General features: G+C 42.2%; 1 protein-coding gene across 3 annotated transcripts in view; it reads right to left on the reverse strand.

Annotated features, from left to right (window-relative positions):
* Positions 1-24,238, reverse strand: part of LOC119655925 (synaptic vesicular amine transporter) — a 104,401-nt gene that overhangs the window by 61,114 nt on the left and 19,049 nt on the right. For all 3 annotated transcript variants that reach the window (XM_038062096.1, XM_038062094.1, XM_038062095.1), the window contains exon 2: positions 978-1,353. In XM_038062096.1, the coding sequence (XP_037918024.1) occupies positions 978-1,335 (358 nt within the window). In that variant the 5' untranslated portion in view covers positions 1,336-1,353. The remainder of the gene's footprint in view (positions 1-977; positions 1,354-24,238) is intronic.

Consider the following 24,238-nt stretch of genomic DNA (forward strand, 5'->3'; position numbering starts at 1 on the left):
CTTCATAGCCAATTCCTGCATCGGATTGTAATGGGTGACAAAAAGTGAATCTACCACGACTATCCGAAGCGCAAAAAATTATAGGTTTCACAAGGCCAGCCATCAACATACAAGCCAAAGAGCGACATCCACAGTAAGAAGATATTGCTATGTATCTGGTAGGACCAAAAAGGAGTGATCCTGCACGAAGCCTTGAAACCTGGTGAAACGTTTGAACCAGGAGCCGCAAGAACGGGTAGAATGGAGGAGACACGACAAGATCATTTTCCACCACGATAATGCAAGCCGCACTTCGTAAGAGCAGTCCTGGAAACACTGCGAATACTTGGTTGAGAGGTGTTACCCCACTGGCCGTATTCACCAGGCCGCATCAGACTATCGTTTGTTTTGGTCGATGCTTCACGGATTAGCTAACCAGGCTTTCGAATCTGCAGCAAGTGTCGAAAAACGGGTATCTCAGTGGATTTCCAGCTAAGATGAGGAGTTCTTCCAACGCGGAGTCCGTTTGTTGCCAGAAAGATGGAACTGGATGTCGCACCCTAGTTGACACTTACTGGTGAATGAGAACCTGAGACAAATCAATAATAATCACCGGCGAGCGCTATGGTGACCGCATTGCCTCCTATAGTTGCTTTTTTTTGTAGTCCTGTAGTGGGTCGATAAGGTCTTGAATGAAGTACTCTAACACGACGGTCCAAGGCCCTGACTCGCGCGCCAACGATTGTTATTATTATTATTTAGGGCGTCGCCACTTAATACCTTGTAATAGCTCCACGCGGAAGAGGAAGCTAGTTAGAGGGTGTGTTTAGTGAATATAAAGTCCACTCCCTTGTAACATATGTATGAGTATCTTTTGAAGAACTCCCCGCCCGAAAAACAAACACGACCTCTTAAAAAGGTGGACCAATTTCATTAGTCCAATACGTTAATTTGCGCGGTCATATATAGAAACGTAGAAAAACATGGTAGGTACTTACCAACGGTAGTCAAAAGCATATTATCCAAAAGCAAAGCGATAGCAACAATCACCAACACCAGACGTCGTGATCCTCTCCACTGAATCATCCATGCTTTCGTCCTGGCCCATGTTCCGCCATTACCAGGCTCATCGCCCAGCATTCTGGTGCCGACTTGAGGGTAAGATTGGGACAGCTTTTGTGGTGGCATTTGTTGTTGATACGTTGTTGCATGATTTTGGTTGGGTGGTGGTGGAACTGGTGGTGGTTGTGGTGACGTCAACCGTACTGAGTTCGATTCATGTTGCTGTTGAAAGGGGTTGTTTGAAGAAGGTCTGGTGTTTTGATCGGCGCCACCACCTGTTTCATTCGGTTGCATTTCGCCACCCAGGATATTCTGAAAGTAAAGGATACGAACAGATTAAAATGCTGATGTTTATTCGGAAGTCATTTCATATAATTTTAGGTGTCTGAACAGTAGAAAGAAATGTCCTTGAAAGAGCCAATTTAGTGGAAGCCAAGGCGAAGGCTAGAATGTCATTGGTTCGTAGTGATTTTGATGTTTTGTTGAGGATATGTACCTTGTACTATCATAGTCTTTAAAAATGCTGGTACACTGGCGAAGAACTACCTTTCATTGAGACATTGAACCCCTTAATCTGAGAAGGAACGGTCCGCTTTTAGTAGAACAACTTGGATTTTGTTGGAATTGGTTTATTTAAGCGCAATATATAGTACAGTGACCTGAAGGTGCTGGATAGGTTTGAGTTTATAGTGACGCCAAGGTAGATAACCAAGTTGACTGTGGGATGGGAGACATAAGGACAGGTTTCTGATGTCGGAAACCATTTTCGGGTCATCTTCATCTCCTTTCCAAGGACGATTGTTTGGCATTTTTATGCGTTGAGGGTAGTTTTCACCAGGTCAAGTATTGGTAGAGCTCGTCTAAATACCAATCCAGATGAGTCCCGCTCAATACTTGTCCCTTCTGGCGGTGCAAATGATGAGGAAGTGGAGTGGAGGAGTGGATTAAAAAAAAAGAGAGAGGACTAAGCCTTTTGGGATCCTAGCTGCATTGGTATAAGAAGAGAACAGTCGTTGCTGAACTTTCACTTGGGGTTTCCGTCCTTCTCGGAAGCTTAAAATTAACTAATAGAGGCACGAATGGAAGTGAATGATGTTTTTAAGCTTATCAATGGCTTCCCTTTCGTTATTTTAAGGAGACAGACTGTTCTAGGTGTTTTGTTATCAATCCCAAATAAGACGTCGATTTTCAACACTGAGACATACTCTACCGCGTGACTGATTCTTGGCTGGTGAACTGGAATTCCAAAGCAGAATTGTGACTATTACATCTATAATAGATGTGATGGTCTGCTCGAAAATTTTTATAGAGGTTGAAAAGATGTAGTTATCCAGCATTTTCATTTTTTTAGAAACGATATGCTCTGAGCGAAATATGTGTTTTCCAATGGTTAAATAGTGTTGACAGAAAAGATTGGTGAATACAAAGCCCTTTTTAAGAATTCTAGAAAAGATTTTATTAAGTTCAATCGACTTTTTGGTCTTGCTCTGTTTTATACTTTGGTTTTGGCGAATTTGCGGGATCAAACCAAAGAGGTCATTCGAGAGAATCAGGTACTTCTTGTATGCTTGAGTTTAGATCGATATTGAACATATACAAGGTCAAGATTCATTAATCTCGCTCTTTACCGGAGAATATCTATTTTTAAATAGTCTTCGCAAAAGGTTTTCTTACAGTGGATGTCTTACAGAAAATCGTGAGATTCCGAAAGATGAGAAAGCTAGTTAAACAAATAAATAAATGCGCTGAAAGCATCTAAGTCTTCTCTCAGAAGGTCCAAATCTTTAAAAGATTAGATTTTTACCCGCTTAAACGACCCTCGATACTTCCCCTCTCCACATCGTCCGGAGGGACCACCAAAAGGTATTAGGTCATGGGGTTAAGTTATCTCACTCTAAGTTGGTCTCTTTTAGTCTATACGCGACATTCAGAATCACGCTTTCCTAGTCTCCTGCCCTTTTCGCAGTTCACATTAGATGGATCCCATCATGAAGTTGGCTGCAGAATTCTCTTCACCACATTTTCTGGTATTAGCGTTTCACCTAGTTCTATTATAGTTTTATCAGAAAATTCATGGCAGTTTGAAAAATCAGATTAGGTGCATAATTTAAAATCTTCAGAGGTACCGTTGATATCCTTCATAGCTTGTAAGAAATTGAATGAGATTATAATTAATGTCCCTATGCTGTCTCTTCAACTACTCTTTGATGGTAAGGATCGACTTATATGCCAAAGACCCTTTCCTGAGCAGTCCCAACGTTGCAACCATCTATTCATAGATTCTTTTCCTTGGGCATGAGGTGGACACCGCATTATATATGCTCGTTATCTCATCTGCAAAGATGTCAGTCGGCATCATTCTCGAGGTGACGAACGGTGCATCATCCGAAGCAGCCCTGAAGACAAGAAAGATCCTCAATGTTGTCCTCAGTTTGGGCGTGCAACATGCGTAGAGCAAGATCGAGTTTCTCACTATCAATAAGTAGCCTTTACGCATACCGCCGCCTTTCAACGATCGGAATCATCTCTCTGACTGCCGCACTCGCATGGATACTTTGTCACACGCATATTGCATGTGCTGTTTACAATTGAAATTTACGTTTCTCATCACTCTCAAATATTTGATAGCCTGCTTTTAAATGATGATATGCTTGTAATGTCAGCTTAATTTATCTTACGGCGCTTGATAATGTGGACCGTGTTCCGTGTTTTCTCCTACAAATGTTAGTCCAGCGCTCTTTAATCAGACTTCAACAGCACTGATTGCCTCAGATGAGTATAATTTGGCATCTTTGGGATGTTGCCACGACCAGCGTTACTACTGCCGTGGCCTCCTCCCGAACCGCAGGATTAAATACATGCTTCTTCTACAGCAGTGACCCGAGAGTGGAGCTCTGTGGGATAGCTGTTACGACAACTTACTCCCAGGGTCTGCCATTGGTGTTATATCAGATCTATTTATCTGCTTAATATATTATATATTGATTATAATAGGTGTCAAGTCGAGTCGATAATCAATTTGATGGCATCAACGCTTGATTTGGCTTTGCGGAACCCATATTGCCGGCCTGCTTTCCTCCCAATAACTAGCAGTATGCGATTAGCCGCCCCATATGTCCCCTTCCGACATGCATGTTTCGAACAACTCAGCGAACTCGCCCGGTTTAGATTTCAAGGTGAGCTTAAAGGCCTTTTGGTATATTCTTCAGGCCCGAGGCTTTGTTGGTGCCCATTCGACTGCAGCAGCATGAAAGAGGGATAAGGGTTCTGTTCTCTATGTATCTGGGCCGAATTACTCCTTTTTAACACTCCTTCACGCTTAGCATTTGTTGAGCTCTATCTTTTACTATCTTTGGCATTGGTGGAGATATATAATAATAATTGAGTAGCTTCTCCTGAATTGGTCAATTTCTAGGTGCTGGAATACCTCCTGCAGTCGTCACTCTTGAACAAATAGGGTGGTTGTCGAAATCGTATTCGCCGATCATTTGGCGTTTTTGGAAGGGTTGTATTTTGCTTTACCATTTTTTCTCCAAATCCTAATCACTTGTCATTTTCGGTATACATGTATACATGTAAAAGGTGGTGTGAATTTCTCTTGGCCAAATATGTCTATGCCGTCGAATGAAAAGTTGGAACATTTTATAAAAATGGGTTTAGGTTTGGTATCGGTTCCAAAATAAGAGAAATGAAGTGGCAGAGAGTACAGACCTAAAGACAAGAAACTGTCCCCCGAAAAGTCTGAAAAATTCATAATGATGTCTGTACATAAAATTTAGGCCTGAAAATATCTGCGGTATTCGGGTTAGGCCTGCCTTAGTAAGAAACTCCAGACATCCCGGTTTTGCACCGAGGTCCACCAATTCGATATCCATAAAAGCTCTCTGGCATCCTGACCTATGCATCGCTCCATCTCAGACAGCGTCTGCCTCGTCTTCTTTTTCTACTATAGATACTGCTCTTATAGACAATTCGGGCTGGATCATCCACATCCATACGGATTAGGTGACCCGCCCACCGTAACCTATTCGGCCAGATTTTATCCATAACTAGATGGCCGTGATATTGCTCATAGATTTCGTCATTATAGAGGCTCTGGAATCTTCCATTCTCATGTAGGGGGCTAAAAATTCTTTGGAGGATTCTTCTCTCGTACGCGGCCAAGAGTTCGCAATTTTTCTTGCTAAGAACCCAAGTCTCCGAGGAATACGTAAGGGTTGATAAGATCATTGTATTATACAATAAGAGTTTTGATCCTATGGTGAGACGCTTCGAGCAGAACAGTTTTTGTAAGCTGAAATAGGTTCTGTTGCCTCTCCACAACATCGTCATAGCTGTTATCGGTTGTGATTTTCGACCCTAGATAGGAGAAATTTTTAAATGTCTCAAAGTTGTAGTCTCCTATCTTTATTTGATTTGATGTTGTTAGGTCTTTGGTTTTCAACTGACGTTGCCATCATGTACTTCGTCTTGTCTACATTGATGTGCGGTCTAAGACCTCGCGCCGCCTGATCCATTTGGATAAAGGTAGATTGTAGACCTCGGGTTGTTTTTCCCATAATGTCAATATCGTCAGCATAGGCCACTAGTTAAGTGAATTTAAAGAGGATGATGCCTCTTGCATTGACATTTGTATCGCGAACCACTTTCTCCAGGCCCCGGTTAAACAGGACGCATGATCCTCTTGTCTTAGACCGTTGAATGGTCTCGAGAGTGATCCTAGTGTTTTTATCTGGCCTCGCACATTGGTCAGGGTCATCCTAATTAGTCTTACCAATTTCGTCGGGATACCGAATTCTCTCTTGGCCGTGTACAGTTTTTCCCTGGCTATGCTGTCATGGGTGGCCTTGAAGTTGATGAAAAAATGGTGCAACTGATGGTTATATTCCAGCAGTTTTCTCATCTTTAGCCGCATAGAGAAAATTTGATCTATTGCTGATTTGCGTGGAGTGAAGCCTCTTTGGTATGGGCCAATGATGCTGTGGGCGTATCGGCCTATCCGGCCTAGCAAGGTAGCGGAGAATATGTTATAGATGGTACTCAGCAACGTGATACCTCTATAATTGCTGCGCTACGTGATATCTCCCTTTTTAAGTATGAGAAAAATAATGCCCCATTGCTAGTCGTTAGGCTGTCTCACACCTTGATGATAAGTTAATGAGCCGCTTGGTGTCATTGGTCGCCTCCATATTTAATCAATTCAGCTGTAATTCTATTGGCTTCTAGCGACTTATGATTTTTAAGCCGATGAATTCCTTAGGTTGTTTCTTGCATTTTTGGACAGCATTTGTCCGTCGTTTTCAGTTGGCGGGACTTCCAACTCGCCGATGTTCTGGTTGTTCGGTAGTTGATCAAAGTACTCAACCCATCGCTCCAATATGCCCATTGTGTTGGAAATCAAATTTCCCTCTTTTTCTCGGCAGGATGACATGGAGGTGTATAAAATTTCATCTTGCTGATTTGTTGGTAAAACTTCTGCGAGTGGTGCGGTCGTTCCCTATATTTTTCTAGTTCACAGACTTGTTGGTTTTCCAAAGTTTCCTTTTTCCGTCGGTGAAGTCGCTTCCCTGCTCGACGGAGTTCGTGATGCAACATTACTCGGCATGCAGCATTCTTCCAATCTGTTGTTAGCTTACATTCATCGTCGAACCAGTCGTTCTTACTTTTCTTGCGACTGGCACCAAATGACCTTAACAATGATAACACTCTTCACGTGGGTGTGATGATCATTTGCTGATGCTTCTTCTCCAGAGCATCTGTTAGCTTAGGGTTTTGCGGCATCCATTGCTCCTTTATAAGTGTTGTGGAGGGCTGAAAGCTATGGGAGCCGATGTATCGCCTGTATACTTGCTCTGTCCCTACTTGACTGAAATTTCCAAATATGATTTTGATATCATTCTTGGGAATGGCTTCGCGGGTCCGCTCAACTGCCTCGTAGAAGGTATCCTTCTCCGATTTTGGAGTCTCCTCGTGAACGTTAATGAAGCTTATATTTCTAAATTTGCATCGCAAACGCGGAAAACCGGTGTCTGCCCAGCGCATCTCTTGCACCGCTGTCACATCACCCTTATATTGCGTATCCGCTAGCTGCTGAACAGCATTCCGTCTCTACAGGGAGCGCACGTTTCATGAGAAAATCGCGCAAATCGATGTTCCGTTTTCGTTGCCGGGTTCGTCGTTGTAAAGTGCATCCTATCCGAGGCTCCTTTTGTGGCTTCGTAACTTGGGCTTTCCGTGTAGTGTTGGCAGCCTTTCCCTGGACCAGTTGATGCAATTTGTGCCGACTTTAGGCACGGGAGACACGTCTTCATCCTTCCTCGTATACAGTTTTTTATTAAGAAGGAACTTCCAGCGATTGCCACGTGGAAGTGGAGCTAGGGTTTGGTAGTAGAGCTGTTGGTGTTGGTTCAGCTGGCGTTTCTCAGAATTGATGCTCCATCGTGTGTACCAATCCACGTTTCGTCCTGGAACCTAGACTACCTTTCGACCGTATAATTAACATAGTTATAATAAATTATTAAATTATATAATTCTCAATAGGTAAATGTTTTCGTGTGAATCATTTATTATATATATGAAATATTTAGTTCGTATTTCAATTTCTGATAATTCCAGCAGGATTCCAAGGTTTGCATGCTTTAAGTGTCCCAGTGATTCCACAAGTTGCTAGGTGACAGAATCGCAGATGTCTGTATATTAATTAGAAGAATACGAGCACAAGTGGTTCGTACACTGCATTTGAAATAGCGGTGAGATTAAAGTTACCCAAAAGGAGAAGAAATAAGTTCTGTCTCGAAAATAAAGCTTCCTAATCGGATTAAAGGAATGTTTAGTTGTACAGAGCATAAGTCACAACGATGAATTTTTCTCTGTTCATCAACTCCCCATAGACATGGAGTCAATCCCAGACAATTCTGTGTGTTCCTTCTGGCCCCATCTTCTCTGGTATTTCACGAAATCATACGCTTTTTCTCCGATGCTAATTCCTTTCCATAGCATTGGGATACTGGGGGTGTGGTTCCATCGCTCAATATAATATTAAAAAATTGACGAAGAAATAAGAATTCAAAAGCGGATCATTACGAAAATTGTAATAAAATTACGAATCTTATTCAGTATTATTGGCAGATTGTCTGGATTTAGCTCAAAGTATTGATTTTTGATTTAACGGTAAGTACAAGGACACGGCAAGAACGATTTCTTTCAAGATACGCGACAAGTATTACGTAACACATTTAAAATTATGTAGTGAGAGTACTTAGCAGGCAATGTCGTGGGGGCTTTACCGATGTTGGATACTTAGGGAGAGAAATATGCAGGGAAATCCCCCCATTATTTAACTTACAAAGTCGGTGTTAATAAACGGTAACAAAACCGGATGGTATTCTGAATTTCAAACTTGTATTCAGAAGTTAATTGAAAAACTATCTAAGAATTAATTATATAAACTATATACTGAGGAAGGACCTGTTTGCCGCTCCTCCTATTTGTTTTTTTGACTCCTTCTAGCTCATATCCTAGCTACACATTTGTCACCATTCTTCGTCTGGATAGATGCCATTCTTAAAATAAAACTTCTTAAGTTGATTACATGCCCTCCTGTAATACGCACCGAATCGAGGGTCAATTTTGAGTCAAACTAAATTGAGTTACTCAATGAAATACGAGCCAGGATGCATGTACTCTGTACTCGTAGTTCCACTTGAAAAGGAGTAAATTGAAGTCTTGCGAGAAGTGAACATCTTCGTCGCCATCATCGGCAGAAGCACCAACGCTTTTGTATTATCAAAGGACTTCTTAAATTGGTTTAATTACCTCTGAAAGTGTTTCCAGGCGACAAATTCGGAAAATTTCATAATTGACTTTAACTGAAAATCAATGGGTCCCGGTATTGATGTCAACTAAATGCATTTAGCAGAAAACTTTCAGGATGAATAGAGTTTTGAGTAGATTGCTATTGAATTAGACAGGAATCGGTAAATAAGTTTTGCATTCAGAGGTAATTGGATGTTATAGGGTTGTTGAAGTTGACTTGAATTATGGATATTGAGGTTGAAAGGGCCCAATGGCGAAGCTAGTCCGTCAGTTAACTTTTGAATGAAGTAATTGCATTTACAAGTGAAACTGGAATCAAGTCCATTGAGTCAAGTGCTTACTATCCTTTCTTCGAGAGGATGAAAAAACGCAAAGTTTTCATGGGAAAAAAGGTAAGTTGAATACAGGATTAATGATTTAGAGTGAAAAAGAGAATACCATTTGGATATCCAAAATAATGCTGATAGCGTTGGCACAACTACACTTTCCTGTTCAATTTGTTTCGCCCGATATGATGCAATTTTAATTTTTCACTGGCCCCGGGTAATATGCCCTGTTCTTGACTCAGATAGCATTATATAATGGAAAAGCAGTGCCTCAAAAGCACAATTTATAAATTTGGACTGACAAAAAGGAGTAGACAAGGGGTGACTCCCCCAGGCTCGTAGTTCCTTCGGAGGGTCGGAATGTGGATGAGATTAGTAAAATTATTCAGCCTTGTCCCAGATTTTCTCTACCCCCCGCAAATTTTCCGAAAAGCCGTCACTCCTCCTCTACTGTTCTGCGCCAAGTGTCCTTGGGGCGACCCACCCTTCAGCCATCTTGGGAGAGTGGATGCCACTACGTGGCGTAGCCAGCAATGCAGTAGTCGCCCCTCCTTAAAGTGTGACCTATCGACTGCCACTTCTGACTTCCGAATACAGCGCATACGAGTGCCTGTTCTTTGGTGGTATGCTAATAGGAAAATTTTATTTTATTATTATTTTGCTTCTCATTATTATTTTACTTTAGTTTATTTATGAATGTGAACTCTCCCTCACCTCTTCTTTAATTAGCGAAACTTACATTAAACAAGTCGTGAAACCGGAAGCTAGACGCTTCAGGTATGAAAGGTTTTGTGTATTTCTTTTATAAAGAGATTTGAATGTGCATTTGTCCCATTAGTATGTAGCACGTAATATATGCATATATTATGTGAAAATATCCACTTTCAAGTGATGTTGACATTAGGAGTCTTGAATTTGCAGAGGAGCGACCGCTTTGACCTAGTATAACCATGTTAGTAATAGTGCGATTTTCATTGTCAGGATTATCCTCTATGCTGTAACATAGCCTACATTGCTGCAAAATTCTGTGATTCTAGGGTGAACTTAAGGGGGGTTTTCCTGTCAATTACTAAAAATTATAGTAATGTACTATTATTAGCTTTATTTGAGCACCTATCGGTATGGAGGGTATTTCGGAGCCTAGACACCATATAGTGGCAGCCTCCTGATTTTTTCAGATTTTTCGGTTAAGTAGTTTCTGAGAATGAGTTCGTTAAAAAAATGATCACTTTCAACCCCCCACACTCCGCACCTTTTCAATAAATGTCAAAACTAAGACCGGTTTCGAAAAGTAATAACCGAGACCTTTAATTTGCTACCCCACATAGCCTATATTTGATGAAAAAAAAATGTACACCCCCGTTTTGCATGTATGGGGACCCTCCCTTAAATCCGACGTAAAAGGATGTAACTGACTATATACGTGAGCGTTCACAGTTCCCACCTTTCTACCAAATTTGGTGTCAATCGCTACAACCGTCTTCGAGAAAAATGCGTCTGACGGACAGACAGACAGTGAACCGATTTTAATAAGGTATAAAACACAAGGTTTACATAAAACCTTAAAAAGGGATATTCTCCATTTTTATGGCCTGAGAATGCTAAGGCAGGGCGCGAACCACAAAAGCCATGCATCATGAACATCTGAGGTGCTTCTCCTACTCGATTGAGGATGTAATTAATCAGGGATTTCCCCTTTTTATAATGGCGTTTGAGTCCAACGTTTTATGCGCGCTCGAGCCGTTATTTTTTTGTTTTATTTCCAGCTTTAACTTGCGAATTATCTTCCGTTCGGTTCTCGCGATATCCCGACGTTGGTTTGTTTCTTTGGTTCCGGTGCGGATCCATGTAAGGACACGTGAAGTTTTTGTTAAAAGACACGTGAGAGTCTGAAGTATCAGGGTTCACCGTGTCTTAGGCGGTTCACTTTATAGTGGCGCTGGCATACATTTATTTATTTAATGATATATATATATATATATATATAGTTAAAAAAGTTCACGAACCCTCTTCCCGCCTAACCGGACCGCGAGGTGACTAACCTAAGGATGGGCTGAAGGCAACATTCAAACGCCCGCATCACAGCGATGATGCGTTTCAACGCAAAGTATGTGCTACCATGCGAAAATGTATTGCTACATCCCGATTGTCGCAAACACCTCAAGCAGTGACGCGGTGGTTATAAACTACAGAGACATAAATCTTAAATGGAAGATAGTACAAATCAAGACTGAAGCCCACTAGGTCAGATTGTTACCAGACAGGACTTTTCGGACGTGCTATAGTCCGAAGAAGATTGCAAGCATAACCGGTTTTTGCATCTTCATGTATCGTCCAGCCCTAAGATCGAGCATTTTCAGCGCTTTATGTAAAGTTTTCGGGACTAATCCGTCGCTGAGATTACCACTGGGACTGCTTCGATCTTTTGTAGTCTCCAAGTCTGCTTCATATCGGCCGCCAAAGGGCCGTAGTTCCAGATTTTTCCTTTCTGTTTTTTAAGAGTGTTGCAGCACGCTCGTTCTTCCTCGAGAAGCAGAACCAGATCGGGTCTATTGTGATTAACATTGTAGTCGGTGGCAATAGTGTGATCCCACAGTAGTTTGGCGCCATCATTTTCCAAGATTCTCTCCGGAGTATACTTATAATAAGGATGGTAGGTTGCCACTAAGTTGTATTTCAACGAGTGGTTTTGATGGAGAATCTTGCAGACGGAGTTATGACGATTGGTGTACTCTGTACTGCTGCATCGCAGACGTTATGTGCTAGATTGTCTACACTTCGCAGTTGCATAACCTTCAACTGGAGTTGGTCATTGAGGAGTCATGAAGGATGTACCGTTTGTAATTTTTTGTTTTTTGTTGAAGTAATATTTGTTATGGGATCCCATTCTCTACTTCTCAAGTTCAAAGGAGATAATTTATTATCTGCCATGACGGTAGCCTGATATATTTGGCGTGAGGATTGTTTCTTGAAGAAAAACTCACGAAGAGAATGCACTTGATTGTAGTGCAATGTTTTTGAATCAAGTACTCCCCCCTCCCTGACAACCGCTTCATTTTATTTCCCAGCGTTTGGCCTTATCTTAAAATCTATGTTCACCGCCTCTTGAAGTTGATTTCCACCGAATTTCACAGTAGATTGTTGTTAGAGAAACTATTTTTCAATGGAAGCGTAAACAACCCCAGAGCTGACGATTTCAAGTAGAAGAAAAGTAGACGATTTCAAGTAATAGAAAAACCATTGGAAAGTGATGAAAATTACTAGAAACATTCTCACGCCTGAATCTAATACTTGTGAAATCTGAAGGAGTTCATATTTTCGATAGTAGGAAAATGCAATCTGAAGTAAACCTTACCATCGTTAACGATGCTGCAGCGTGAATGCGATCTTCATTGGTGAATTTTGAAAGTTAAGGATTTTGAAAAAGTTGCTCAAGACTAGAAGGAGCCCTCGACGTAGGCTCTGGATATAGCGCCATTCTTGGCATGATGGAATGGACACAGAACGACGTTTCATGTCTGAAAATATTGTGGAGTTCATGTTGCGAACATTTCACGAACAACTAAAGTAGAAAAAGTTTAAATGAAAATAAGAAATGGAGAGAACCCGAACGAGTTACAGCTAAGAATAGATCTAGCTCTGTTAAATTGGAAGGAGAAGGAACTGGCTGCAGTGAGTTAGTGTGTGACATAAACGCATGGTAGGAGCCAGGTTGACAAGCTTTCAACGACTCAAAAAGGTAAAGATACGATTCTAAAAAGGTTTTGCCCTCCATGGCACGCTGAAAACCCAACAAATATTATTCATGACTTTCAAGGATGGAAGGCAGATAGAGTCTCCATGTCCGCCCTCAACCAAGAGCACTGAATTGTCTTGGAGAAAATGCCAAGAAATAAATTTAAGAAACCGGCAGTCTCTCTTCACAAAATAGATAATTGGGCCCGAAAAAATGTATATTTTGTATGTATAAGTTGACTTAGAAGACGTAAGTTACGAATCAAAGAACCGAAAATACCAAGAAACGGCCATATTCCTTCCTTCATCATCATCAACAACAACGGTGCAACAACCAGTATCGGGTCTAGACCTGAGGCAAAGAGACTAGTATTCTGATTGAGATTGGACCTACTGATCTTTATATTGCCATTGCCGATGATTTAAATGGTAATTTCGGTAAAACGACAAATGACAACTGGAGCCATGGTGTAGAGGCTCTGACACACATAATGAGGATGGCGAACGTATTGTTGCTTTTGCCGAAACTCATGATCTTATACTTTTCAATTCATAGTGTATTAAACGATTTACGCAACTGCCGAGCTTTACAACCACCAAGGCCGGTAAGAGCTTCTCAAATCCAGATACTTGGCTTTGGAATTTATAAGAATGCGAACTAGAAAGCGATGAAAGCCCAGTATAAAGATGTTTACTATCAACTGGTCCCCAGGACGGAGACAGAGATCTATATAAACTTGTTAGAAGCCAACTGCACTGCACACTGAATATTCTGTTGTGTTAATGTTCATCGAGGAAATGCCCTCTCGTCACTCTGCTTTGTTCTTGTCATGGACATTGTCACCCGGGGTATTCAACATCTAGAGCTCTGAACATTGCTGATGATGTAGATGCGTTATGTAGAACGGTCTTCGACTGAATCTCGTTAGTTTAGTGAAGCTCAAACCACTCAGATATTTTATTTGGCCCATTGTACTATCCCTTAAAATCACCTCTTCAATGGCCTTCTGGCTGCGTCGTTCGCAGGCTTCTGCGAATCTGAGAACATTCTCTTGAAATAGAGACTACGACTTCGTTGATGAAAACCTTACCGAAGTATCTTTGCCTGGGATTAGAAAAGGCCGGGCAGTTGAATCTAAATAAAACAAAATTTCTGACAACCGATTCTAATGAAACACGCACTATCACTGTGAGTGACAGCGACTTGTCGAGAACTGAGCCAATTACTCGTAAGTATTTTTAATCAATGCTTTCTGTTAACGTGCAAAACTTTACCAGGGATGTCCGATCACTTCGCAGTTGAACTTATACTTTCGCTAAACTCTCAACTGCAAAAGCGAGTACCCAGTACAATAAGATCATTCGCCCATACTAACTGGGATAAATTCAGGGCAGAATTAGCACCACAGCTAAACCTAAAAAAAAATTACTGTCTCGCAAAACCTAATGGACAAAGAAATCGATGAGGCCATCATCTTGGCTACTGATGCCATCAACTCTGCTACACGCAGAAACACAAAGCTCCTCAAAATCGATGAGATTCAGTTCAATAAACTGCCGCACGAGATAATGAAACACCTGAAAGTCAGAAAAATCTGGCGCAAAAATCTCAAACGAAACTTCCACAAAAATGGAAATAGAACTAACACGGAATATAAATATGGTAATTTCGCGGATTAACTGCCTTAGTACATTAATCCGTCAAATGGTGGAACCATTCCGTAGCAAGGAACTCACTCGCAAGCTAGCAGATGTGAAACCCGGATCTAATATGTTTGTACATATAAATAGGCTGACAGGCCGCAACAGATCCAAAAATTTCGTTCTTACCAAGAACAATGAAAACATCGGCAGTGACGCTAGGAAAGCTCAAATACTCGCGGAGTCTTTCCTAAATCAACTAAACTCTCCTTCACCTAGTAACAACCGAACTTTCTTCATGAGCATTCACTCAAACTAACTACCTTCTCCACCTTTAACCCATCCTGCAAACCAAATGACCCAAAAACCTTTTTGAGCTTATCACAGCTCGCAGCCATCACTAAAAGCCTTAACGGCAAAAAATCAACTGGACCAGATGACATAGCAAATATTGTCATCAAAAACCTCCCTAGGGCATCAATGAAGTTCCTTCTTGCAGTCTTCAACAACTGCATCAATAATGGTTACTTTCCCACTGCTTGGAAAGTAGCAAAGATAATCGCCATTAAAAAAAAGGCGGCTCCCACGAACCACAAAACTTCAGGCCCGTCTCTCTCCTCTCCAACTTGGGCAAGCTCTTCGAAAAAGTATGGACAGTGGGATTAGTCCAACATTGCGATCGGAAAAACATTATTCCGAACCATCAATTCGGGTTACGGACAAAGCACGGGACCCAACACGCACTAAGCTACCTTCACGATTCAGTGAGTAGCAGACTTAACGTCAATAACAAGCCCACAGTAGTGTGTGCATTAGACCTCGAAAAGGCATTTGATTCCGTGTGGGTCAACGGACTTATCTTCAAATTAATCAGCCTTGATCCCTATCCCGGTGATCAGACTTATAATAAGTTTCTTCGAAGATAGGCATTTTCACGTCAGCGTGAGAAATGATTATTCCGATCTCCTACCGGTCACTTCTGGAGTACCGCAGGGATCCATTTCAGGACCTACACTCTACAACATTTTCACGGCCGACGCTCCAATCCCAGAGAGCGGCACAGAACTATTACAGTTCGCTGACGACACGCTTATCTTCTCGTCGAGCCTCTGACCCGGTAAGGCAGCTAATGCTATAGAGAAATACTTAACAGATCTCTGCAAGTACTACCAGACCTGGGGGATAAAAATCAACGAGGCCAAAACACAGGTTATTACTCTTCGGAGAAAATTCAGATACTTGGGATCTAGATCTATCCACAGAAAAGCTAAACGCTTAAAGCTACGCATCGGGAATACCGTAGTAAACAGTTCACAACAAATGGAATACCTGGGAATGCTATTTCATGAACACCTACGATTCGACCCCCACCTTAATCTTGCTCTCAGCAGAGCACGCGGTGCACTAAGTAAAATCTACTCTATTCTTCGTAAAAGAGTAGGACTTTGCACTAAATCTAAACTGACCCTATACAAAGTCCTCATAAGACCGATTCTTTGCTACGGAGCCCCTACATGGATCTCTTGCTCGACCAAAGCTATGAAGAAGTGCGAGTCCTTCGAGCGCAAAATTTTGAGACACTGCGTCGGCTTGTCGTACAATTGGAAAAGCAAGAAGTGCGGCCGCAACGCCGAAGTGTACAGGCGAGCAAAAGTTAAACCTCTTCGAGAGTTCGCTCTCAACCTGTTAGAAAGATTCTTCGAAAGAACGGAGAATCACCCCAATCCACTCATGAGTCAAATTTATCTGGAGGGTAACTTTACCCCATTGGCCACATTCTTAAGGCCTTGCCAAATTGTGAGCTCTGCATTAAAACCCGCCATTGTCTCTCTCTTCGACACTCCTTGCCTGGTAGGAGTGCACAGAGGTTAAGCGCCAAATTGTGAGCGCTATAAAAACATTAGTATAAGAATTAGATTTAAGTATTATTTATTAGATTAGATTAAGTTATAATAAGTAAGTAAATAAGCCTTCTCGCGCTCTAGGTGCAGGCGCATTTTTTTCAAATATATGTCTAGTTTTTTAATCATGAATTGTCAAGATCTATGTGTAAAGTAAGTACACCGTAAAAAGTAATGTCAGAGAAAGTCGGGCAGGCCAAACATTGTAATACATAAGTTACATTTAGGCTAGTAATAAGAAACAAACGCTATGTATTTAATGTAAGTCACTGGTTTTTAAATAAATGATTTTAAAATGAAAAAAAAAATATCAATGCTTTCAGTCGTCGGGGAACTGCGGGATGAAGTGGAACTCCATAATCGATGTGCTTTGGGATTGACATACCGACGAACGTCTCAAATCCAAAATCTGTCGTAGTGCCATCGGTTCTGTTACCCTTTATGCTAAAATGTGGACATCCACAATCGATACAGATTTATATTCATCGTGGAAAAATTGCGAGAGAGGCTTCTTCGTTGAACAACAACCCGCAGATCGAAACTGCAATGACTTGATACGCTAGATGGTGACTTGAGAAGCTCCCGAGACTCCACTCAAACCAGGCGTATGACCTCTGCTTTATAAAGGAGCATCTTTAGCGAGGAGAATAGTAATATTAAGTTGATCAGAAAGCTAAGAAGGCAATGAAGGAAACCGATCGAGAATGCTGGAAGAAATAGCAATAGTAATTGCTTATACAACGTTCAATCAAGTCGCAATTAGTGGTTATAAGGAAATTCCTCAGAAAGTTGCCAAGCTTCCTATATAGTCGCGATTAAATTGAGATCACAATAATTTAATTTCAATTTTCGTTGCCCCCATGTCGGATTCCAAATTTGTGTAGTTTTTGTAATTTGAGGCGACAATTTGTGATATTTAAAGCTTTCCCCTTTTACTGTTGACAACAGATTGAGAAAAAGTATTCAAAAACAAATTTAAAACCCATTTTCTAACTCAAACGCAACCGAAGTCACTCGATTCCTTCTGTTTTCGTCCTGCCCCTAAAATTCATTCAACTTTTCAAACGGCAGGCATTTTCCTCAAGTTGCAGGCATTTTCCTTAAGTTTTATTCCATGTTTTCATCGTCCGTAACACCTTGTTAAGATCCATCTAATAAGCTGTTAATTCAAGTGGGTGGAGGTGTAAATTGTATGTAGATGCAGAGATGATGGTATTCCCCCGGCACAAAGAGCCAACTTGGCGGCTGTCGTGTGGCACAAAACAAAAGAAACTTTTCTTTCAGCCAACAGAGCAATTAAATTTTAATTAGAGAACAAGTGCGTGTGAATCGGACCAGCGGAAGAGTATGCAGGAATCAAGTTGAAAGTGAGAGATTACTTTAAGACTCGTACATAAGTTACCATGACACGTAACGCTTTATTGCTGGTAATTACGATAAAAATATTTAAAAGACATTGGAAGGGATGGTTTGTATCAATGGAATTACATGGAAGCTCTCTGATTCCGGAAATGTACCACTTTCGTGCTCTATTGATGGAAGAAACAGTCCGTGCAATTCATCGACTTAAAAATTATAGGTCGCCAGGAGTCGATGGAATTACAGCCGAACTGGTTAAATATGGAGGCGACCAATTACACCAATGGTTCATCAACTTGTGCTCAAGGTGTGGGACAGTGAATCAATGCCTGACGATTGGCAAAGAGGCATTATCTGTCTCATACATAAAAAGGGAGATATCACACAGTGCAGCAATTATAGAGGTATCACGTTGCTGAGTACCATCTATAAGATATTCTCTGCTATCTTGCTAGGCTGGATAGCCCCATTCGCCCAGAACATCATTGGCGCATACCAAGGAGGCTTCACTCCAGGCAAATCAGCAACAGATCAGATTTTCTCTGTGCGGCAAGCGATGGAAAAACTGTAGGAATATGGACATCAGTTGCACCATCTTTTCATCGATTTTAAAGCCGCCTATGATAATATAACCAGGGTAAAATTGTACATGGCCATGAGAAAATTCGGTATCCCAATGAAATTGATAAGACTGACTAGGCTGACCCTGACCAATGTGCGAGGCCAGATGAAAGAGCAGGATCACTCTCAAGACCATTCGACATCAACAACGGTCTAAGACAAAGGGATGCCCTATCATCATCTCTTCAACCTGGCAATGGAGAAAGTGATCCGTGATGCAGAGGTAAATGCGAGGGGTACAATCCTCTTTAAGTCCACCCGAAACTGTCCTATGCTGACGATATCGACATCATGGGAAGAACCACCCGCGACAAAAAAACTACCTTCGTCCAGATTGAGCAGGCGGCGCGAGAACTTGGGCTGCACATCAATGAAGGCAAGACAAAATATACGGTGGCAACGTCAGCACCGAAAACCAACCAACCAACAACATCAAATCGCACTGGTCAAACACAACTTTGACACCGTTGATAATTTCTCCCATCTAGGGTCGAAAGTCACAACCGATAACAGCTACGGTGATGAAATCCGCGCACGCTTGTTGTCAGCCAACACAGCCTATTTCAGGTTACAAAAACTGTGTCGCTCGAAACGTCTCACCATAGGGTCAAAGCTCTTACTGCACAAAACAATGATCTTGCCAGTCCTTATTTATTCCTCGGAGACTTGGGTTCTTAGCAAGAAGAATTGCGAACTCTTGGCCGCGTTCAAAAGAGGAGTCCTCCGAAGAATTTTTGGCCCCTTACATTAGGATGGACGATTCCGTAGCCTACATACCGACGAAATCTATGAGCGATACCATGACCGTCCGATTGTGCATAAAATCCGGCTCAATAGGTTACGGTGGGCGGGTCACTTAACCCGTACGGACGTGGATGATTCAGCCCGGAAAGTCTATAAGGGCAATATCTATGGATGAAAAAGAAGACGAGGCTGACCCTGCCTAAGATGGAGCAATGGCGTAGGTCAGGACGCCAGACAGTTTTTAGGGATATTGAATTAGTGGACTTCGGCGCAAAACCGAGATGTCCAGAGTTCCTTATTAAGGCAGGCCTAGACCGAATACCGGTTGTTGCGGTTGTTGGTGTTGATGATGATGATTTTGTTTGAATTTTAGCCTAGCATCTGTGATCACTCCAAGGTTTTGAAATGCTGTGATTCCTCACTTTTATGCAACCGACCGAAGCAGAAAATTGACCGGCTTTAGTGTCCGGATAACCGAGTGGTTAGAGCACAAGCATGTCGTACGGAAGGTCGCGGTTCAAACCATCTCACTTGTGGCAGTGGAATTTGTGTCGTGATTTGACGTCGGATATCAGTCGACTCCATTATGAATGAGAACCTGAGTCAAATCAGGGTAACAATCTCGGGTGAGCGCAATGCTGATACATTGGATCCTATAGGGTACTGTAATCCTGTAGTGTACTGTTACAGTCTTGAATGAAGTGCTCTACACACTTCACGGCCCTGATTCAATTAGATTGTAGCGCCAACGATTATTATTATTACCAGCTTTAGGCAGCAATACTAGCCTTTGGCGTTTCCATGTCTTAGGAAAGATCCTATACACCAAACATACTTCGAACAACTCAACAAGTGTAAAGGTTACTGAGGGCTGTTGCCACGCCTTCCCTTCTAAGGAAATAAATTATTTGTGAATAGTTTTCAGGACGAGTTCGGAGTATTTAATTCACGGAACTACCTGACTTTTGAATTTTCCTATTACAACTTTGTAAGCGTTTTCCATGGGTTTATATCCGTCTTTGTGCAGAGTTGTTCGAAGTAGTCCGTTCTACTTTTCTGTTTAGTTAGCTTGGGGTCTTTCTCTTAGTCAGTTCGATAATAGGTCAACTTAGGGTCGACACTACTAGCAATTGGGCCTTCAATTGGGAAAAGCGTAATGCATGCCGTTGCGATTCTGAGTGATATGATGTCTTGGTCCAATCACACCATTAAATAGAGAGATGAGTCCTTTGCAGACTCGGGTCTGATCGCCTTCCTCGAGTACGTGGGGACGGAACTCCCCAAAGGGTTAACTGGATGCTGTCCAGGCATTTTAGGAGCACATGTTTCACTTAGACGTTGACGCCTCGTTTTAAGGCACGAGGAGTGTTTCCTCCTCGAAAACTGCAGTAAACCAGCCAGCCAGCGTATTTTTCTTTAAATTTTACATTTTATTCGTATCCCTCACCTCCTAAGTAGCTCTGCGGTAATTTCAGTATGATGCACAAATTACTGCCACGTCTGCATTCGTCTCTCAACTGATTTGTGAAAGCATGTTTTGAGCAACCTCGTATTGGTTGAGATTGGGTATTATCAACACCATTAGCCGGTGTGGTTTAGCTCTCCCTCAATGCTCCACACCTGCTTTTATCCACGTTCTACCTTAACAGGGTACATTGTAGTGCCCCTGAGGGACATAGCTTACAGTATCTGCTGCCTAGTTGGAAATATATCTTTTATTTATTTAGTTATTCATGAGAGAGGACAACAAACGGAGACAATCCTATTAAATGTTGTCCGCAAAAGAAGGAAAACGTAAAAAGCTTAGCCTATCTAACCTAACCAATAGTAATGGAAAGACATAGCTTTCGAATCGGGAAGTCGAAATAAAGTTCGAGTTCAGCAAAAGACGGTCAAGCAGCCCATCAGGTCAGAAGAAAGGTTCTGCTTAGTTTTAGTTGGGAGAGATTAAGAGAATGGAGTCGGGTAGAATAGCCTACAGGGAGGAAGTTCTTTTTAGACAAGAGGGATCAGGTGAGATTACGGTGATTTTTTCGAGGGCACAGTTATAGGGAAGGAATCAAATTTTGGAGCAGTACCCAAGGATGCTTCGACCGACGGGGTTAAGAAGAAGAAGAGTATAGGAGGGTTGGGAAGAAGCAAAAAGGAGTCAGATATTTTAGAAGTCCATCAGTTAAATGGAGGTCCTGAGTGGAACTCTAGTGTGATATCTATCTAAATTCAACTGTAAGGAAAACCAGTCTAATGGGGAAATTACAAAGGAGAAGAGGTCATAGGCGTAAAGCAAGCGAGGGTCAGTGAGGAGAGAGGGACGGCAATTTATGAAGGAGAATAAGAATAAAAGTGCGCAGAATTCAGTCAACCAGTCGTTGACTAAAGTCGAGATGTTTCTCAAAGTGTTTGAAACAGAAGGTGAAGTGCGAAATAGGATGGCAATCCTTGGCTTGGAATATCATTTACGATTATTTGAAGTAGGATAACGACATTTTGTCCCGCAACACATTTAAGTTCGGAGCTTGGTTATTCTATGGCATTTTCCCAGCACTTATCCAGAGAGGTCTAGGAATTATCTTAGAGTCTCTTCTGAGGGTGGTAAGGTGGAGCATAGCACTGGAATACATACCCAAGGCATGAAGGCGGGCAAAAGTGGTCTTTATTCCGAAAGCGGTTAAAAAGGATCCTTTTCACCCTAAATCTTTCAGACCAATTTGCCTAACATCGTTCGTACTCAAAACGGTGGAGAAGGTCATAGACAACTATATTAGAACTAACGTTCTAAAGCGTAATCCCGTACATCATTGTCAGCACGTTTACCGTGCAGGACGGTCAACTGAAACTGCTCTGTATCAGCTGACATGGGGATGCCATAGAAACAAAAGAAATTGCACTGTGCGCGTTTTTGGATATCGAAGGAGAATTCGACAACACATCGCATACAGAGGTACAAGATGCCCTGAGCCGCAAAGGAGTGGGAAACACCCTGGCATTCTGGATGGGCAAAATGCCAGCAACCAGACAAATAGAAGTATCGACGGGTACAAATTCTATTTTCATGAACACCACTCAAGGCTGTACTATCGCCGCTGATGTGGAGTATGGTAGTAGATGAACTCCTGGACGTGTTAACAATTACTGAAATACAAGTCCAGGGTTACGCGGACGACATTGTTTTAATCTGTAGGGGCAAATATGAAGGTACCCTATGCGATAGAATCCAAAATGGACTAAGGGTTACTAGTGTCTGATGCAGGAAGGTGGGACTGCGGATCAACCCAGCCAAAACCACCATAGTACCATTCACTAGGAGGCGTAAGCCTGATTACTTGAGAGCCATAATTACATGATATTTAAGTGAAACGAGAAACAGAGGTCAAATATTTGGGAGTTACGTAGACCAAAAATTACTCTGGAAGACACATGTCAGAAACACTTGTCGGAAAGCCAGGAGGGCTCTGATGACTTGCAGATCCATAGCAGGAGAAAAATGGGGTTGCAGTCCGAAGATACTACTTTGGATATATACTGCAATAGTAAGGTCAATGATTACCTGTGGAGCGGTAATCTGGGCAGAAAGAACCGAACTCAGCAGCACAAGCCAGGACATGCCCAACGGCATCCCTGGAGGTCCTTCTGGGATTAACCCCTCTCCATCTGCACGTACAGATGCAGGCAAGGAGGGCAAAATTCAGGATGGCCGGTAGTATGAGTGAGGCCGGGAATTGCCTAAATCGAAGGAATATTGATATTCTTTCTAGGTGGTATCCCGAATTACTGATACCAAGGGATAACATGACAATGAGGTTTCACTTCGATGAGAAGTATGAAACACGTTGGAGTAACAAGGCAAACTGGGAGAGCATGGCTGCGACATACGGCTTAAAGCAGCAACTGATTACTTGGTACACTGACGGATCCCTCACAACTGAGGGAGCGGGTGCCGGTGTCATTAATAATAATAATCATTGGCGCAACAATTCATGTTGGATCAGGGCCTTGAAGTGCGTTAGAGCACTTCATTTAAGACCGTAACGGTACACTAGGAGGCAATGTGGTCAGCATTGCGCTCGACCGAGATTATTACCCTGATTTGACTCAGGTACTCATTCACAGCTGAGTTGACTGGTATCCGATACAAATCCCACTGCCACCAGCGAGATTTGAACCGCGACCTTCCGTACGACAACCTTCCGCTCTAACCACTCAGCTATCCGGACAACGGTGTCATTGGTCGAAGGAAAATGTACTTTGAGCCAATGGGCAGGTACAGGCGGTCCAGGCGGAAATGTACGCCATAGACAAATGTGCCCCTTTAATCTGCAAAGAACTATAGGGGGCAGAACATAGCTATTCTCACCGATAGCCAAGCAGCGATCAAGGCGTTTAGGTCCAACCTGGTGAACTCTAAACTGGTAATGGAATGCCTTGAGAGACTGAATACACTCGGCTCGTCCAACAAGGTCTGGATACTTTGGGTTCCAGGCCATGCTGGGTTGGAAGGCAACGAGGCAGCGAACGAACAAGCCAAGAAGGGAGCAGGGACGCCTTTCACGGACCAGTGCCCTTCTGTGGAATCGGAAACGGTTTCATGGCTATGAATCTAAGAAATGAAGACGAACGGTTGAGGGAACTATACTAGGCGGGCGTACCAGGGATGGAGCAGTCCAGGGTGCTTATTGGGGGATACGAACCCATACGCACAAAGGATTGCTTAACCCTTACCAAAAAGAACCTCCGAATCATAGTAGGAGTTCTCACTGGTCATTGTCGGCTGAACTATCACCTAGGGAAGCTAGGGATATCTACGGACACTGCCTGCAGGTTTTGTGAGGAGGAGGACGAAACCTTTATACTTGTCCTAGGACAGTGTCTGGCACTTGTGCAAAGTAGGCCGATACATCTTGGAGAACACTTTCTACCAGATGCAAAGCTGGAAGATCTAGAAGTAGGGAACATACTAAAGTTCCTAACGGTTATAGGCCTGCTTAAGATACTATGATCAATAGGTACACTATAATAAGTAAAAAGGGCACAATAGTTCTTCAAGGACGCGGTGCG

This window comes from Hermetia illucens, chromosome 4 (genome assembly GCF_905115235.1).
Source record: "Hermetia illucens chromosome 4, iHerIll2.2.curated.20191125, whole genome shotgun sequence".
Lineage (NCBI taxonomy): Eukaryota > Metazoa > Arthropoda > Insecta > Diptera > Stratiomyidae > Hermetia > Hermetia illucens.